This window comes from Leucopleurus acutus (assembly GCF_964270905.1).
Source record: "Leucopleurus acutus genome assembly, chromosome: 13".
In the NCBI taxonomy this organism is placed as follows: Eukaryota; Metazoa; Chordata; class Mammalia; order Artiodactyla; family Delphinidae; genus Leucopleurus; species Leucopleurus acutus.
Window position 1 is genome coordinate 77505626 of NC_139155.1, and position 20161 is coordinate 77525786.

The 20161-nt window shown below is 39.8% G+C and overlaps 1 protein-coding gene across 2 annotated transcripts in view; it reads right to left on the reverse strand.

The window, feature by feature from the left end:
- Nucleotides 1–20161, reverse strand: part of MED13L (mediator complex subunit 13L) — a 301913-nt gene that overhangs the window by 12511 nt on the left and 269241 nt on the right. For both annotated transcript variants that reach the window (XM_082853249.1, XM_082853248.1), the window contains exons 17-26: nucleotides 18226–19163; nucleotides 13895–14074; nucleotides 13055–13278; nucleotides 10979–11171; nucleotides 9866–10292; nucleotides 9062–9281; nucleotides 7610–7798; nucleotides 4027–4250; nucleotides 3694–3836; nucleotides 170–328 (exon numbers count right to left, since the gene is read on the reverse strand). In XM_082853249.1, the coding sequence (XP_082709375.1) occupies nucleotides 170–328; nucleotides 3694–3836; nucleotides 4027–4250; nucleotides 7610–7798; nucleotides 9062–9281; nucleotides 9866–10292; nucleotides 10979–11171; nucleotides 13055–13278; nucleotides 13895–14074; nucleotides 18226–19163 (2897 nt within the window). The remainder of the gene's footprint in view (nucleotides 1–169; nucleotides 329–3693; nucleotides 3837–4026; nucleotides 4251–7609; nucleotides 7799–9061; nucleotides 9282–9865; nucleotides 10293–10978; nucleotides 11172–13054; nucleotides 13279–13894; nucleotides 14075–18225; nucleotides 19164–20161) is intronic.

Below are 20161 nucleotides of genomic sequence, written 5' to 3' on the forward strand. Positions count from 1 at the left end.
AAATCACAAACCACTCCCCTTGGAAGAGACCAGATGGTTTCCATTTTGAGCCCTAAGTACAATTTTTTCTCATAAAGATAATAAAGATCATTCTATACTTGTGTGTGGACTTAAGATTGAATGGACTGGACTGTTCTGATACCTAATTAACAAAACTGACGAGATTTACCTGGCATCACTACAAAGGACCCCTGGGGCTCCATGGCAACCAGGCAGGCACTAAGGATAGAAGGAGAGTCTGCGGCAGAGATTCCACACATCCGGCACACGTCCTTGAGCCGTTTACTGATTGTCTGTAGTGAACATTCTCCAAGGAGGATACTCCAATCTGGAATCAAATATCACAATCGCACACAGTCTTCAGAAATTCATATTGATGTGAGGTTTGAGCATTTTACCAGTTTTGCCTGATAATTGAATTTCCAGGATTGGGCCCTGAAGGGAATATGGCTTTATAGAGGTTCCCCTCCTTGCTACAAAGAAAATGTTACTTGACCTCGATTACACTTCATTAACAAAGAAACAAAGGCCAACGACTATAGAGACTGAAATCATGTCTGAAATGACCTGTGAGTCCGGCACAGACCCGGGCAGACTTAGGCACTTAAAATAGTTTTCAATGGTGATGCCAGTATGTTCTGTCCTTTCTCCTTCTCCAGGTCTGGTTCTTTCACTACCCCTATGAACACTTTTCTTTAGAAGAGAGCACAGTTTGGGGTGAACCTCAGTTTTGTTTACTGCTAGCGTAGATTGGTGGTTTCATGAAATGCAAGCAGCAGAAGAAACGAAGGGGACCCTTTCCTGGCATGCCCAAAGCAATGGGTGCAAGTAAAGTGCTCCAAATGATGCCACATTAATTGTTCAGATTAAAAAGATGTCATAAATTTTCTATCGTCTGTTTATTGCCTCCAAACAAAAGCACTACGTCTCCTCACAGAACTGTTGAGGGTAATGTTACTCCAGGAATTGAAAAGCACTTGGTACTCCCTTTATTTTGACCCCCGACACACATGAAGCACGTCACATTACTGCAGCCGTACACTGCTGTCATGTCACATCCCACTGATGTAACACCACTCCACCTCTCTACCTCCATATACTTTTTTCAAACAACCTGCTCTCCCCTTAAAAAGCAAGTGAAAAAAAAAAAAACTTTCACATTTCATATTCCTAATGAACACTGAACTGAAGTGGCTGAAATAAAAGGGTCAAGGAACATAGAGGAGGGAGTATTTTTAAAAACCACAGAAATACCAAAGAGAAGTGAGTTTGGTATATAAAAACCAAGTGAGAAGGAAAAGACAGTATGATTATTTTTATCACAAACACTCTGGTGATAAAGAACAGAGATTCACAAAACTGACTCTGAAATCTGTGGACTCATATCTGATACTGCCCCACAGAAATGCAATGTGGTGCAGACCTCAGTTCCCCAAAGGAAGAAACTGTAGATTGGGAGGCTGATGTCCTGGACACTAGGCTTTCCTCTGTGTTTTTACTCCTTGAAAGTACATTTGCTCTCAGTCTTTTGATGGAGCCCTCAGTCACACTTACATTCTTCTCCCCCAAGAGATAAGAAAGAAGAGTGTGTCCCTTCTAAAAAATCATAAAAGGGAAGGCGATGGCTTTAATAATTTTCCAAAATACCAAGTAACTAGACTACTAGGCTACATTTTTATCCCCTCTACTTCTTTTCTATTATATTCTAACTTTTCCCAAGGGTTAAGAGTAGCTCAAAGCCTTTAAGAAATAAGATTGACTAAAAGGCATACTGAGAGAGAAGACAGGAATTCTGACAGAAATGAAATGATGAATCCCCTAATGTATTAGACCTCCAGGCTACTGATACAGACTCATTATAATATTCTTTTAAAAATGAAAAGGATAATATTTTCTATTGGTCTACAGTATAATTTAATACAAAAAAATTCTGTGTATAATAGATTCCTAAGAAAACACTTAATACATATTATATAATATTTGTATAAATTGCTGTTAAACCCTAATAATTAACTCACTTAGGCACTTACTACAAGGCAAGTTACATCTATATCAGGGGTTTTATTTCAGGGTTTCCACAAACACCAGATATAAATTTCATGTAAAGAAATAAGATGCACACTCTAACGCAAGGGTCAGCAAACTACGGTCCACAGCTCACATCCTGCCCACCACCTGTTAGTAAACAAGGTTTTATTGGAACACAGCCACACCAATTCACTGGGGTATTGTCTACGGCTGCTTTGGCATTACAGTAGCAGAGTTGAGTAGTTCAACAGTGACCAGCTAACCTGCAAGGTCAAAAATATTTACTACCTTGCCCTTTACAAAGAAAGTTTGCCAACTCTGTTCTGATATATACTTGGCACGTGCAAAACCACCAAGCTAATTTGTGACATATGCTTGCTTTCGTGCAGACGTTAGAAAAAAACCTCTCCCGGGACTTCCCTGGTGGCGCAGTGGTTAAGACTCCACGCTCCCAATGCAGGGGGCCCGGGTTCGATCCCTGGTCAGGGAACTAGATCCCACATGCATGCTGCAACTAAGAGTTCGCATGCCATGACTAAGGAGCCCGCGAGCTGCAACTAAGGAGCCGATGTGCCGCAACTAAGACCTGGCAAAATCAAATAAATAAATACTAAAGGGCTTCCCTGGTGGCGCAGTAGTTGAGAGTCCGCCTGCTGATGCAAGGGACACGGGTTTGTGCCCCGGTCCGGGAAGATCCCACATGCCGCGGAGCGGCTGGGCCCGTGAGCCATGGCTGCTGAGCCTGCACGTCCGGAGCCTGTGCTCCGCAACGGGAGAGGCCACAACAGTGAGAGGCCCGCATACCGCAAAAATAAATAAATATTAAAAACAAAAACAAAAACTTCTCCCATCTATATTCATATACTGAACTTTTTATAAATGTGTCATTAATCGATAGGGCTTTAAATTAATAATCTAGGCCTGTTCATATTGCTCATATAAAACTGTACAAGTAGCTACGCAAGGATAATAAATGAGCTGGGCTCAACGCCAGGCAAGGCAGCTGCCTGTGGTGGCCAGTTGTGTTATGTTGCAGTTACTTTTAGTGCTTTCTTATATTTATGGTAAGAAATATAAGCAGTCGGTAGATATATTGGGGGATTCAACTTAAAAAAATCTGCTCTTAAATTTCCACACTGAAGAGTATCAGACAGTGGCAATGTGAATAAAGACTCTTCCAATTTGCAACTACTTGTCCTTGTCAATCAGGATTATCTTGCAATCAAGCCACCGAAACAAAAATAAATACAAAGCTCATCACCAGCAACCACCAAAAACAAACCAGCAAACGAAAGTAAAGGCTGTATATGACTTCTACTCTCATCCATAATATCTGATATAAAATTTTCCAGTTAAAACTGACTTGTTCTTCTCACAATATATAAATAAATGTTAGAAATTCTAATTTACAAAGTATCATTTTTATATTAAAAAATATTTTTCTGTTTTATATACTGGGGTTCAATATTATATTTAAGATTTTCTTTGTGATGATTTCGTTGCTAATGAAAAGTCTAAAAGCCACTGGTTTATCCTGTACATTTAAAAGAATCAGAAAATATAATCTGCTTTATTCTTACTACCAACTTTATAATTTTCTCCCTCAGCTTAGTTAATGACACTAGCTCAGCCCTTTTCCTTTCCTTTGTTTCAGGAATTTCTCACCTTTAAGTTCCCCATGGCCAAGACGCCCAAGTCGCCCAATTACAACTCTCCAGGGCAGAGATGTCATTTGGACAATACCTATGCACCATTCCCATAACTTCTGTAGTCCAATTTTACGTGCAGATACTTTACTCCTCCGTGATCTAAAACAGACATGGAAAAGGGTCCCCAAATGAATCAAAGCTATCATTTAGTACGACAAAACCAAGAAAATTCCAAAGAACCCACCCACATGTTACCCACTGCATTTAGATAGGAAAGTCAGAAAGATCCATTATCTGAGAAAAGGCACAGCATCAATTTACACACACCATAAACACCAAGGCTCCTCACCTGTTTGGTAAAGCAATATTTACAATACATGTTTCTAATAATTCTCCATGGAGGTCAGTGCAGGAAGCCAAAAGCCAGCGCTGGTCGTGAGACAGACAATAGCCCACAAAGAGCACATTGTATTTCTGGCTCGCTTCACCAAATGTCTCTCCCAGCTCTGTCTGCTTGTCTTTGATTGGGGCCAATATAAAAGGAGGGGAGTAAAGCTGGATTGGGCTGGGCCGCTGAAATCAAAATCAAAATCAGTATCAGCACAAAGCCACTCCATGTTTACAACAAAATCCATACAGCACTGAGGGAAACCAACAGGGAGAAATGACAATAGATTGCTTCCCGACTAGTCCTATATATACAAATAATAATGATACAAAAAAAATTGTTTAAGGTAGGGAACCCAATCAAGCCAATTATTTCCTTATTAAAAGAAATTATTATTGGCCCAACTTCATTAGTCATTAGGAAAGCGGATTAAAACCACTACACACCCACCAGAATGTCTGAAATATAAAGGACAGAAAACATCAAGTATTGGTGAGAGTACAGGGCAATTAGAACTTTCATACATTGCTGGAGTATGATGTGCTTCGGAAAAGTATTTGACAACACCTGTAAAAGCTGAACAAACGCATACCCTCTGACCCCCCAAAATGCACATATATGTTTACAAAGGACAGGTATAAGCATGTTTACAACACTATCAATCTTAATAGCTCCAAAGAGAAAATAACCTAAATAACCATCAACAGTAAAATGGGTAATAAATTGTGACAAAGTTACACAAGCAGAATATTAAACAGCAGCAAAGAGAATGAAAAAAACTACTGCTACAAGCAACAAAATGGATGATTCTCAACACTGAGTAGAAGAAGCCAGGCGCAAAACACTGTAAATTATGATTCCATTTATATAAAGCCAAAAACAGGCAAAATTATGCTGTTATATGTTATAAGTCAGAATAGTGATTACCATTGGAGTGACTGGAAGGGACATTAGAGAGGTTCCTGGATGCTTGTTATGTTTTGTTTCTAGTGCTAGTTATGTAATATTTTTACTTAGTGGAAATTCATCAAGCAGTATACTTAAGACTGGGTACTTTTCAGTATGTATATTATAATTTATGATGTGTGTGTGTAAGTAATTAAAGAGATCAAAGTGTTAGCTGTTACCTAAGACAAGTATTTTAGATAAACTGGGATGAAATTTAACTGTCATCTTTGTTTCTAGCTTTATATACATTTCAATATTTAGTAAACTACGGCAGGGGTCAGCAAACTTCTGTAAAGGATCAGACAGTAAATACTTTAGGCTTTATGAGTCTCTGTCACATAATCTTCTCTTTGTAAAAATGTAATAATCATTCTTACCTAGCTGGTCATACAAACGCAGGCTGCAGGCTGGATTTAGCCCACAGAGTTGCCAACCCCTGAACTACATAGCATAAGAAACAGTAATAATGGAATTACAGAATTTTAAACTTAAAAGAGACCTTGGAGATAAGTTAATCCAATTCCTTCATTTTAGGGATACTTACTCAACAACTTGCTCAAGTTTCAAAGCTAACCTTATCACTGATCCATTCACTCTCCACAGACCCGGAAATTCTACTCCTAGGTACTTACCAAGAAAACTGAAAACATATAGCCACACAAAAACTCATACACAAATGTTTAGAACAGGGTTAGTCACAATAGCCAAAAAGTGGAAAAATCCATACGCCCATCCACTAATAAATGGATAAACAAAATGTGGTCTATCCATATAATGGAACAGTACTTAGCCATAAAAAGAAATGAAGTACTGATACATGCTATGACATGGATGAACCTCAAAAACATTATGTTAAGTGAAAGAAGGCAGACATAAAACATTCTATATTGGAAGATTCCATTTACAAAAAACGTCCAGAACAGGCAACCCCACAGAGACACCAAGTAGAACAGTGGTTGCCAGGAGCTTGCATGAGACTGTGCCACTGCAGAAAATGAGAATTCCTGGAAGCAGGGGACTGGTGTCTTGTTCACCACTGCACAGTCGACACCTAATACAGTGTCTGGCACACGGTAGACACTCTGCTATAGTTGCTGAATGAAAGTACAAAATTCTAGCTGCAGACTGGGGGAGAGGCAGTATTTAGCAATTAGCCATTGCACCTTAATGCAAGTAAAAATTTATAAACCTCAGTAAATGTTCACAACATTTGGTTCTTACATTTTTAATTAAGTCAAATGATTGATTTCTCTCTTCCTGTTCCAAAGCAAAGGGAAAGAAAGAATATATTTTTTGTGATTTATTTTAATCTAAGCCTCACTATATATCTCATGAACTCTCATGGTGTTCTGCCAGTATGTTATATAATCTTTTAAAACATTACATAATGCCTCGGATCTTAATATAGGTAGTCAGCCTTTACTCTCTTCTCTGAAAATGCAGACTACTATTAGTTGTCATTTGAAATTGTGGTAACTTCTTACCAAAGCATAAGGAACGATTGCATCTGAATTGCAGAATAACCACAAGAGGTAAAAAACTAAAAGATTCAAAGTTTATAAAGAAAGGCATAAACTCAATTCCTGGACACAAATTAGAAACATATTTATTTTTATTCCAGAAAAAGCTAGTAGTAAAGAAAACATATGACATGCTCACAAAAGTAAAAAATACAGACTCAAGAGAATAAACTAATCTAAAACTGCCAAAGATAGAAATTTTCTATAACCCCAGAGCGAATATAAGTTGTCAGCTAAGCAGTTTCCTCTCTTGGGACCAAGCTGACCTGAACCAAGTTACAACAAATGCAGTATTAAGTAGTGCGTCATTTTTTTAGTTTTCCACAAAAACTCACATTAACCAACTAAAATTAGCAATTTTTGGTGTTTTTAAGTTCTCTAATGGTGAAGAGGTGTTTGCTGGCCTTTATTAATGGGTAATTTTTCATGCAAAAGTTGTGGGAACTGATTTTTGAAGGCTTTGAGAGTTCTAAACACTGCCCTGTATATCTACCTTCAGGATAAGGTGATTAGTAAAACAAAAGAAGTGTACAACTTCTGTTTAAAACATGTTTTGCTTTGGTGTTTTAGAATTCCCCCTGAGGTACTTATCTGTGGGAAACAGGTTTACAAAGATGGAGAGCAAAAGCGTTCATTTACATACAGAAGCACTGAGACAAGGGGAGGAGAAAGCATCAGAAAATGTGGGGCCTGTGCAGAGTAAACACATACACAGCGGCTGTTCCAAGGGAACAAAATGAGCTGGGGAAGGTGGAGAGTGATTTAAGACACAAATTAGCTTCAAACAATGATGAACAAAATAAATATAGGAAAACTGAACTTTCATAAGTAAAAGGGATAAGTGTATTGTTGCCTTAGGTCTTACATCAAAAAATGGCAAGAGTTTGCTTGCCTCTTTTCTCAAAAAATTATACAAGTTCAGAGAAGTATCTCCTCTATTTCAACTTAAGGATTAAAGAAACCTACCACTCTTATAATAAAGGTAGAAGACCAACCAAGCAAGCAACTCTCCTGGTTTGCATCTTTAGCATAAAAGTAGTCTTTTTGCAAATTTCTGCCCTGTTGCTGCTACCTACCTCTGGGTTCTTGAGAGTCATCTCAATGCTGGCGGCAGGCCCAAATCCTGTGAGGGATTTAATGTGTATCTGTGTAGGCAGAGGTCGCCTGCACTGGCAGTACACTGAAAATGCCATGGACTTCAAGTATTGAATGTAGAAAACTTGTTCATCCTTCATTGTCTGCAGCATGTACTGGCAAGGCACAATCTACAGACACAAATACAAATAAAACAAGAAATAGAGATCTAATATGCTAACAAGGCAGTTCGAAAATGAAATGGTATGAATTCTTTACTTGAATGGGGGATGCAACTTTAGTTTTAAAATACAGAAATGCCAAACATAGTATAATTCAATCTTAATTCCTTTCAGTGACATAAAGTCCTATATTCCAAATATACCAGCAATTTAAGAAGAGGTGTCACTCTGCTGGTCAAGTTACACTGTCACTTAGAAATTACCCTGTTCCCATTTTAGAGATAAATTATCAATTTATTGTTGCCATGCCCCTAAATTTAAAAACTTGCTTTTAAATATACTTCTCACTTTTGTAAGGTTATACGCATAGTATGCATGGCATCTTTGGAATTATTGTCTAGTCATCTGAGGCACAAACTTCAAATCAATGAAAAACTATCAACAAACTATACTGGTAGCTTTAATTTCAATCTTTTAATTCTATAATAGCTTGAGTTAAAGTGACAGAAAAACAAGAATCTAAACACCCAAGACATCATTTTTCACCTATTAAATTATAAATTTTTAAAAATTATTACACTATAAAGCTGGCAAGGGTGCACTGAAAATGGGCATGCTCCTTCACTCCTGAAAGAAATGTAAATTACTATAACATTTTGAGAGAGGAATCTGGCATTATTTATCAGTATCTTTATCAAAGAATCCACTTTAAGAAATTACTTGAAATGTGAAAGATTATACCTGAAGATGTTTATTATGGCTTTATTTATTTATTTATTCATTCATTTACTTATTTATTTATTGGTCATGCTGTGCAGCTTGTGGGACCTTAGTTCTCCGACCAGGGATTGAACCCAGGCCCCGGAAGTGGAGGCACAGAGTCCCAACCACTGGACCGCCTTATAGTTGTATTTGTAACAGTGAAAAGGTAAAAAAAAAAAGTAATTATATCTAACTGTAGAGAAACAGTTACACATGGAAAATATGCAGTCTATAAAAAATATGCTGCTTGGTGAGAATTTTAAATAAGGTGGAAAATATTCATGAATAACTTTAAGTACAAAAAGACTAAAAATTATGTGAAAAGTATGATCAATTGTGTAAACAAACACAGAAAAAAGGCTAGAAAAACACCAAAATGCTAATAATGGCTGAATCTAAAAGGCAGAATTAAGAATACTTTTTTCTAATACATACAATTTTTTAAAAAATCATGAACCTGTTTACTTTCATAAAAACAACAATGTAAAAAATAAACTTGCAAATAGTTACCTGGAGAATGAAAGAATTTCTCATATGCTCAGGTAAATTATCCAGCATTTCTGTGTAGCAGCGCATCAAACTCAACAGCCAAAAATTTCCAGAAGTGGAGTCTTCCTCTGCGGTGTAAGTGAAGGGGTCCACCATGTAAATGACAACAGCTGGAGGGTAGGCTTGGCTGTCTGCAGAGTCAGGCTCCGTGGGAATTCCTATCCTCTCCCTTTCTGTAACACTGCAGAGAGAGTCACTTATGAGATGCACAACATAAATATAAATTATACAAAATAAATCAATTCCAGAGCACACTGAGTCCTGGACAATGATTACAGATTAAATGCAACATTAATATGTACCAAAATGAAGGCAAACCAAATCAGTTAGCAACCAGATGGATGGAAAACAACAACATGCTCCTCTAAAATGAGATCTTTTTAACTCCCCCCCACCACACCGTGGCTTCATTCTACAAAAATGTTTTATAATGCTGTTACGTTAATAGTAAGAGCTTACTATTACTATTATCCATATATTATGTTCATATAATAAGAGTATTAACAGTAATATTAATTACATTAAGTATATTAATTAGTAAGTATATATTACCATTATACTAGTAATATAATAAGTTTATAAGAAGTTCTCAAATTTCTTAACACTGAACTATAGACTGACAGTTGTTACTCTCTGGAGGGAAGAAGAGAAATACCACCCTTTACAAGGTTTAGAGACTCATGAAGTCGAGGGGGCTGGGGGTGCAGAGGAAGAGTAGACAAGGGGTCCGAGCTGAAGCCACTTGTCTTGGTCAGAGTACCGTACCTTTCCTGTCCATCCTGTGAGGGCTGAGAGGAGCTCTGCCCAGGCTCAGTGTCTCCACCACAGCCTATGTTCCCTTGCGTTCTCTCTGCAGAGCTGGCCCCAGCGCTGGGGTTCTGCACTCCAACACTACCACTGAATCCTGAAGAAGAGGTAGTGCTTATCTGGTTAATAATGGGAGCAGAGGCAGATGTCGAGGCTGGTGGCACAGAGGAACCAGATGCGGAGCTACTTGCTGCCGGGTTCACAGAACTGCCATTGGAGGTGGGATTAAATGCACTGCCAGCTGAGGGGGCTGCCGATCCTGGATTTGAAGCTAAAGGCCCCGCATTCCCAGGTGTAGCTTGTCCCTGTGCTGCTGCTGGTGGGGTCTGGTACTTAGGTGGTATCAACAGGCTGCTGTCGAGCTGCAGAGTGGCTAGATAAGGTGCTGAAAGTGTACACGCAGAGAGGTGACTTTAGGGATGTTCTGCAGTGTCTGGCTGAAGCAGATATTTAGAATAGTCACTTTAAAAAAAATTATGCTTCCAGGTTGCATTACTCTATGACACCCAAAATCCTATCTCTACCACTGAACATAAGCTTCTATGTTCTGTAAACATGGAAATAAACATGGAGTTACTTATTATAAATTCTGGGGAAGAGCCTTATTTGGGGGGGGCGGGGGAGAGGAGAAAATCAGTCATTTGTAACATTTGCCTTTCAGACTGATTCCATACGCATTCACTGAAAACTGAGAGGCCGTATATTCTACAGCCATCATGGTATATTATGCTCCTATGTGCGTAAGGCTTATGTAAGCATCTAAGATTCTCTTGGGAATCTGGGTTAAAATAAAGCAGTTAATACCAAGTCATGCTGCTACATTTTCGAAATGTGGAGTAAATTAGATATGACTTCCTTAGGCTACTGTAAATAGCTTTTAAAGAATATACATGCACATAAAAATTAGCATTTAACTACTTAGAATGCAAAAATTAGACCTAAATAAATACAGTAATGGAACACTAACATTTCCCGAGACAAAAGAAGTATAATGTGGCATGTCTAATAGGGAGCAGGGGGAATGATTTGCTATTTCTCAAATTCTACTTTGCCAAATACATCCCCATTTACCTAGGTGATGGCGGCAAACTTGCGCATAAAGTTTGAGTCTGGAATGATTGTCACTCTCCTCGCTGCCCCACGGCTGGTTAAACCACTCGCTCACAAGCTCTTCCGCCAGCTTCTGCGCCACGGTCTTCCCCACGCGCATGATCCCGTCGCGCAGCACTTTGCAGATAGGCTTGTGCTGCCCAAGCCTACACATCTGATGGCACAAAACAGATCACCGTTTACAACAGGAACCACTCCTTCGTTCAGTACACATCGTTACCACGGAGATCCTTGACCATACACATGGAAGCATTTTCCTTTGTCTTTTAGCGTTACCACACGCAACCAAACCAACATTATATGCTGGTCCCTTCTGGTAATTATAATGTACCTGAAACTGTTCTCTGTCTCTCCAAAACCTGGACTAGGCTCTCAAAGGAAAAATGTTTCTTTTAAAGAAAAATGAATGTTTCTTCACCCCAACCACTTCCTCCAGCACAAGGGAAGATTGCTGAGCACTACCTGATTGCTAATGGTCAAATAAAGAATTAACCAGATTCCTGCCTACTTAGGCTGACTGAGACATATGTCCACTAAAACCTCTTAAGTAATCCCGACTTATGATGTTCTCCCATAAGATAACATTAAAATTTTATGGGCCATCTGTTACACTGTTACAGACATTTGGAGATCACCAATAGCAAAGGCCACGGAAACAGTGGATATGCTGATCACTTGTTAAAAGTAAATAGTTGTTTTAGCACAATGAGATTCTGTTACTGACGTGCAGGACATTAAATGGGTGCTTATGGCAGAGAATTAATATACCTGCACAAAGTAAGCTACCTAGCTACCTGTTCACCAGCAGAAGAGCCCATATTATTAGCCCTTACTAGAGTTGATGAACAGGAGGCTTACCAAGCCCCTGAAAATTCTCTAGTGTACACTCTTCTGAAGCAGGCACGCATTACTGCCAAAAGAGCAATCCTAAAATGAGCTGGCAGTCCTTTTATGTTTTGGAACTTATGTTGAAAGCTTCACTCAAAAGAAAGGCTGGGCTTTAAGATTGCTTAGACAAGTTTTCTGTGTTAGGGTGATTATGATTTAATATTATTAGGCATCATGAACCAGGCACTGTTTAGAAATTACTGTATCCAAGGATTTCCTTCAGTGGCTTAATTGATGCCATTATCTCATACTTTAGCATCTTCTCACTTCTTGGTAGCAACATGTAAGTTTACTATTTCGTGTGTACTCATACACTTATAGATAGTAAATGTTCCATTATGGAGTATTTTTGAAATTCAACTTGGCATCTTATTTAGCAAACACTTTTGTAATGCTTATAATATGCCTGTCGCAGCTCTAAATACTTTATAAATGGTAATTTCATTTATTCTTGTCAAATATAAAGATAACAGAAGTATAAGGTACAAAAACCTTATGTCTATGTACTTTAGCAGAAGAAATGTGGCACTAACTCTTCAAAGACAGACATGATTCTAATTTTTCAAAAGTAACAGGAATTTATGTACTAAATATATAAAATTATCTAAGTGGCTTATATATTACTATGGTTATCACAATATTAATCTGTACCAAAATTTTAGTATTAAGATGACTGCAGTGTTAAATAAAACAGGGACATGAGTCATTAAACTTATTATGATTCAGAAATTTTCAAGCTAAACATTTTTATACTGTTTTCAGGAACTCCCCCCACCCGCCCGCCCCAAGAGTAGATGTGCTTTCTTTTCATAAAGCTCATCTTCTGAACAACCACTATCCCCTGGTGAGTAATACTTTTAAACTTGAGCACATAAATGGGGAAAAAACAGCTGACGGGACTTTAAGATGGGTGGTAAGGCTGGTAGAGGAAAATCTTTAAATCTAATAAAATATAAAAGCTAAGATGGGAAAGCAATGTACTCCTTGAAAAACTTGCCAATGTAATCCTTTTCTTCATCCTCCAACTATGTGAAAATTTTCTTTGAGTCCTACTTTGAAAATATTTGTTCTTTAAAATTTAGTCATAACTAGAAACAACCTGAGGACTTGTATCATACAAACAATTTTCATCTTTCATATCCTTCTCACCTCATATACAGCGCTCAAGTCCCTGAAAAAAGTTTTGGCTCCTTCGAGCAAGGCCTCATTTTCTGGACACACCACAATATAGGCAACATCACGGTGGCCCCCGTATGGGTCCAACAACAGCCTCTCCCAAAATGGCAAGGAGAATGGTGAGATGGTGAGGAAGTCCTTGTCATAGCCTACCAGCAGAGTGGGGATGGGCAACGGCTCAGGAGATTCTTCAGAACCTAAAACAAGATTGCAGTTTAGGAAAGTGCTTCAGGGTCTGTTTCCCACAACCTCGACAACTGAGAACTCTCTGGTGCATTAGTCTTATTTCTGGCATCAGAAATTTTATTGTAGGTTGACATGATACTCTTAAAAGTACTCTTCAAATCCTCTAATTAAATGGCCCCTGATGAAGAACCTTAATTAAATGAGTCAGAACATGCTTATGAAGTTTCAGTAAGATCAGAGAGCAGACTAGAGCAGGTTAAAGTTAGTTTTCCAAACAGCACTATGTCATTTCCTTTAAGATAAGCACTATAATCCTGACTATGAAGAAGCTGACAGAACTAGTTCAGAAGTTCATCCAGATGAAAATGCAGTGAGGACCACGAAGATAAGGAGACCCTAACAAATGGTCTATTTAGGGATTATTTGCCCCACTGACCTTGATTATGCCAAAGACATTTAGAAAAATTATCTCCAAAACTGACTACTGGAAAACAGGCAGATTATAAAACGTAATAGTCAGGAGGAAAAAGGTTCTATTTTGTCAGTGAGGGAAGGACTTGACAGTAACTAAAGCTGCTTTTCATAGAACAAAAATCTGAAGGAATTTAAACAGGGGAAGGATTCTACCGTAGGTTCCCCGTCCTGCCATTTTGTGGAACTGCTGCCAGGTGAGTGGTCCCTGCACGTGCTGGATATTCTCCCAGGTCCTGCCCGTGCGCTTCTTCTGGATGGCATCTTGGAGAAAGGGCTGCAGGGACAACAGCATACGGACCACATCTTGGGAGGAGAGCATGCTGATGTCCAGCACTGGAAGAGAAATGAAATGAAAAGGAAGGGAAATCATAAAGGGGGGCTGGCACACTCCTCTTCTTGCCATCATTGTGGACCTCAGTTATACTCCACGACAGAGACATCACTGGCAGCAGGGTCTACTTACAGTAGATTCTAAAATACCCGACTTAGGAGTCAAGAGGAAAGACAATCTTCTAAAGTAGAAGATAGTTTATCATTTATTATTGGAAATAATAAAAGGGAAAATAGTTTATATAAAAGAGGTTAACTACAGGACTGCCTAAAAGTGGAAAGGTAGATAGGCCTGACTTTTAAAAATCATACAGACTTGTTTCCAAGGTTGTTCTTAAGAAAAGAGAGCGGCAAAAATTTCTTAATTATTGTTTCTTACTTTTAGTTTCTTAATTACTTTTATTTACAAAAATCCATGTTTTGATTATATGATGAGTGGGAAAAAGGAACTTGAAGCTTTTAAAAACTGCTCTTAATGAAAATATTTTCACAAAATACAAAATGCATAAAGAGAAAGATGACCTTCTACACAGGCAGAGGCACATGAAAACAGGGCAGAGGCAATGACAGGCCTGAAATTCATCTGTACAGAGAGGAAGGTAGGAGATTCATGGTTTCAGAACATGTTCTTCCTGCAAGAGGGTTTCTTAACCTAGAATTTGAAAAACCTCTGAAACTCCACCCCAAACTGCATATGCATGCATGAGCATAGGTGTATCTTACCCCAAGGGAGAAGGTCCATAATGCTCGTCAAATTCTCAAAAAGATCTGAAGAAAGAACTACTTAAGCTGGAGATGGTCAGCTATGAATCTGCACAGCTGGGTTCCTAAAGACCTTTCATTCCTCTTGCTTTTCCAGCTGATTAGGAAAGTGGCATGGATGGAAATCTGTGGTTTATTTACCAACTAAATCTGAACCACAGGGTGCTTAAGGGGGTCTTAAGACATTTTTAGATGTGTCCCCACATCAAACACAGGGTGCAACTTGATGGCACAGAGTTTTTGTTTTTCAATCTGGAACGAATTTCTCAGGAAATTTCATATGCAAATCTGGATTTCCAGCTTCTCTTGAAAAACTGGAAAACTGCCTGACAGCCCTGGGGCTGAGGCCATCATATTCCTGGATGACCACCACTTGGAGCCAAGGAGTAGCTGTCCCCTTCAGACAGTTCTTGACGCTCCCCCCGCGCCTCCCCCCACCCCAGCTGGCCTGAGACTGAAGCAGCATTTATCACCTTGATCTTCAAGCCTGTGCTTCTTTTCTTCTTATAGGAAAGGAAAAAGTAAAGTACCTCTTGTACCCATGGCTCTAACAGAAGTAGGAAAGTGACACACCAAGAGAACCACAGGTTAGAGAAAAATAAAAGTAGAAGTAATTCTTTGTGAACTCTATTCCTGTGCATACAAAATAGAAAGTATGTTGCGAAACGACACAATTTAGGTCATTGCCTTTTGCAAACCTGGATCTCCACATCATTCATTTACATTATCTGTCTGGTAGTTTTAAGCATCTGAATTTGGAACCCACATCTCGCCTACAAAAAAATGTGCTATTCTTCATATCCAAAGATGCCACTACTGATCCACCCACACAGACTGCTTTTCTACCTGAAGGCCACTGTCTAGTAAAAGAAACCACCTAAGATAATCACCCACAATTCTTCAGGGGCAAGACTTTAATTCATAAATTCATGCAGCAGACATTAATTAAAGGCCTGCTAAGTATAAGGTACTCTACTTAAACCTAAGCAGTTATAAAAATGAGTATAACCCTTGAAATACTTCCTCAGGAGTCTCCACCTCCAAGAAGTCTCCTTGCTTATCTAACCTTCTCCCCTGCAAGACTGACGACTATTCTGAAGCAGGGTCCATGTTTCTTTCACACATAGACTCCTCCAGCTTGGCCTCTGCTCCCACCTGTCTACAGAAACAGCTCTTACCATGGTCAAAAGACTGGTTTAATCCTTATCTTAAAAGCCTGGCTGAATCTGAATGCCTGTTGACCACGCTCTCGTTCATGAAACTTGGTTACATGGCAGAACTCAGTAAAGCTCTGTCCCAGGCCCTCCTCTCTTTCCATACAGTCCTCCTCCCCAGTGAGCTCTCCTCCTCCTCCAAGCCCCTGACTTGAGTTATCATCTACGTGCCATATACTCCCTTTCCCCTGAGCTCCAGGTCATGAAGTCCCAAGTGTCTACTTGACACCTCTATCTGGATATCTCAAGAGAAATCTTTAAAACTTCCAAAACTCAATTTATGACCTTTCTCCCCAGACCTGATATTCCTCCAGTACACTCATCTTTTTAAAATAATTTTATTTATTTTTGGCTGTGTTGGGTCTTTGTTGCTGTGTGCGGGCTTTCTCTAGCTGTGGCAAGCAGGGTCTACCCTTCGGTGAGGTGCGCGGGCTTCTCATTGTGGTGGCTTCTCTTGTTGCAGGGCACAGGCTCTAGGCTCGCAGGCTCTAAAGCACAGGCTCAGCAGTTGCGGCGCATGGGCCTAGCTGCTCCACGGCATGTGGGATCTTCCCGGACCAGGGATCGAACCAGTGTCCCCTGCATTGGCAGGTAGACTCTTAACCAATGTGTCACCAGGGAAGCTCCCAGTACACTTGTCTTTGAACGACACCACTGTCCATCCAGGTATACATGTCACAAACCTGGGTGTCTTCCTTAATATCTCACTCTCCCTGATCCCCCAAATCCAACCCATTTCCAAGTCCTGCAATAATACTTCCCAAACATCTCTTGAATGTTTCCACTTCTTTTCCATCTCCTTTGCTAGGACACTAAGCCAAGCTACTGTTTCTTATTTCATCTACTGCAGTAACTTCTCAGTCTCCTCAAATCCATTCTCGCCATTTTCTAATCCACAGTCCACCTTATAGAGTACATTTTTTCCTAACTGTACAAATCTGATGTCAATGTCTCTTCGTAAAACCCATCATTGACTTAAGACTCTTCGGATGAAGACCCAGTGCCCAGCATGTCTCAAAAGGCTCTTGACAAGCTAGCGCTGCTGGTCTCTAGGCTTCTCTGAGTTCTCTGAAGGCCCCACGCTCTACATAACGCTGGGCCATTGCACTCGCCCCTCCTCTGCCTGGGACACGGCTCCCCGCCCCCTCCCTCGTCACCCAGTTAACCTGTACTCATCGTTGGGATCTCAAATGTTACTGCTTCTTCAAGGAAGTGTCCCCTGACATACCGTGCTTTCATCACTTATAATGGTTTGTAATAATATGCTTATTTATTTGATTCGAATAATTAAATAAATAAGCATATTATTTAATTGGAGGGTGGAGGAGAAGGCTTATCCATTTTCCAAAATAGATTAGAAAGTCCCTGAGGGCAGGTACCTTGTCCCTTTCATTCACCATTGTATCCCTTCAGGACACATTATAGCATAGATAGTGAATCAATAAGGAAAGGGAACAGCAAGGCTGCTCAGCACTCTTATAGCCCAACTCCAAAGACGTTTATCAGCTGGAGGGTTTTTTTTTTTTTTTTTCTGGTACGCGGGCCTCTCACTGTTGTGGCCTCTCCCATTGCGGAGCACAGGCTCCAGACGCGCAGGCTCAGTGGTCATGGCTCACGGGCCCAGCCGCTCCGCGGCATGTGGGATCTTCTCAGACCGGGGCATGAACCCGTGTCCCCTGCATCGGCAGGAGGACTCTCAACCACCGCGCCACCAGGGAAGCCCTATCAACTGGAGTTTTTAAGACAGTGACGTGCCCCAGTAACCACAATGCAAAGTAAAATGTGATCATTATTACCAGAGACACAAAATGCTGGGAAATCAGAGGAAAGAGAAAATACTCTGGTAAATGGATAGAAGGCTTCCTGGAAGAAGTATCATGGAAACTCGACCCAGAAGAATACATAGACTTAAACATGAAAGGGTATGCAAATTATCAGTTTGTATAATCTAGACAACTTTTTTTCCACAAAATACTCTTCTCCAAATGTGTTTCAATATAAAACATCTCCCCGTTCTTAACTTTAGGGTGATATCAAGATAGCTCTCACTTCAGTTATGTCTATTTTTTAATAAATGAAATTTAAAATTTTGTCATATATAACAAAGTAAAGAAAGTTTGCAAGTTGTCATCACACCAAGACAATTTTCAAAGCAAATTTGTATTCTGGGAAACCTACCATTGCTATGAGGCCAAGAGTGCACAGTGGCACTTCTCACCAGAGCTTCATCCACTTTGCCACCTGTGGGATTATCCACATACTGCCGACCCTGCTCCAAGGCATTAAAGCATTCCGTCCAGTAATCATTATTATCTGCTTGCACCCGGTCGTAACTCCAGCTCACACAGGGAAGAGTTTGGCGATTGTTACAGGAAATGTAGTCCAGGAAACTCAGTGAAGCAAAAGGTTGTGTATGTTGATTCTGCAGGAGGAGGAGAAGGCTTATCGGTGGCTCCTGGGATTTTCTGGCTCCTTCCATCTGCGGAAGGAAGGTGGTCTGACACATCATTAAGCGCCGTTCGGCAGCCTGACCAATATCAGAATTCTTCCCAAAAATATCCAACTCATCTTCCAGGAAGAGTCCCGAATTGTAACCAAGTTTGCGATTCATGATCGCACTAAACCCACAGGTACAGCGGTACTGGTCCTCATTGGAAGAATCAGGGATGTAAAGCCCAACATCCGCCCCTTTGATGTTCATGTTGCAGGCACAGATGCAACAGCTGTCAAAGTTTCTGTCTTTAAAGATATTCATCACGGAATCAGAAAGAATCAGAGTCACATAGAGACTGTGAGCTTCAGGAATTGGCTGCATGGTGGCGGGCTCCACAGAATTAAGAGGCCGTGTGGTAGAGGGGGTAGAGGCTGGTGACCCCTGATCGGTGCTGTCATATTTAACAGACCCTTGACCACTGGCAGTGCCCCCTCCTCTGGGAGTTCTTGGGGTCCTGGGGGTTCGTGGTGTGGGGACAGAGAAGCGAGGGGTTGCTGGAGATGGCAAAACTCCTGCTCCACTGTTGCTGGCTGGGGCAGCGCTGTTCAGCGTCACCGGGGTGTTCATCTGTGGTGTGTTCAGATAATCTGGATCTGCTAGGCTCCCGACACTAGGCACATTACTGCAACAAAGAGACAGCACCAAGTGAGAACGGGAGGCCGGTCACAGGTGCTGGAATACACACATAATCACCCCAACCTGGCCTGTGCATTTCCTATTTATGCACGTTATCACTTGGTTTATTCAGTTTTCTATTAAGCCTCATCTTAATCTTTTGAGGGAACTGTAACTACTTTTACAAGAAAACATGATGCTGGATTTGGGCAATGTAGTTTTGAAAACCTATAACTACTAAATAGAACTTTAACACTTGAGCTCAGATGCCAAAGTAGCTAGAAGACCATAGGATGAAATTTCCATCTAATTTGCAATTACATTTTTGTCATTTTTTGAAATTGAAATTCTGCCAGTGTACTTGTTCTCTGAGGCTATAATCTACATATGATTCTAAAGTAGTTATAATCAAATGCACATGAAAATTTAACATTTTTCTAATTTCCAAAATGTAGTCCTATCTAGGCTAGCCATTTTTATAGTAATGAGTGACCATGAGGGAATTCTATTTTAGGAAACCCACTGGCCAGTACTATATTACAATTAATACAAATACTACACATGCTGCTAAAAGGACTTAGTATTAGTTAAGTAGCTGCCCAGAAGTATAGATATTGCATCACAGTTTCCAAACTTCTAACAGATTTCTGGAGGGTGGTAGGCAATTCGTTCATTTTTTTATTTTTCAATATGTCATGCATTATATAGCACAATTATTTTTAGCTCCCAGACACTGATCACACTGTGCTACCTATTTTCTCATAAGCAGCGACTTCTTTTTGGAAGAGCCACATGGAAAACAAAACAGTGTCTGCAATGTTCTGCTATTTTATTATTGTAATAAAATTTTCTTGATATATATTCTTAGATGAACATGTAAAACAGCGCAGGATTATTCTTTCCAGTTAGAAGGTATCAAAAGGAATAGAGTTTTTAAATACTTAAAATTCTTCTGAAATCTGTTAATACTGTGCTTAAATTAATGTTCCTCCAATAAAGTACGTA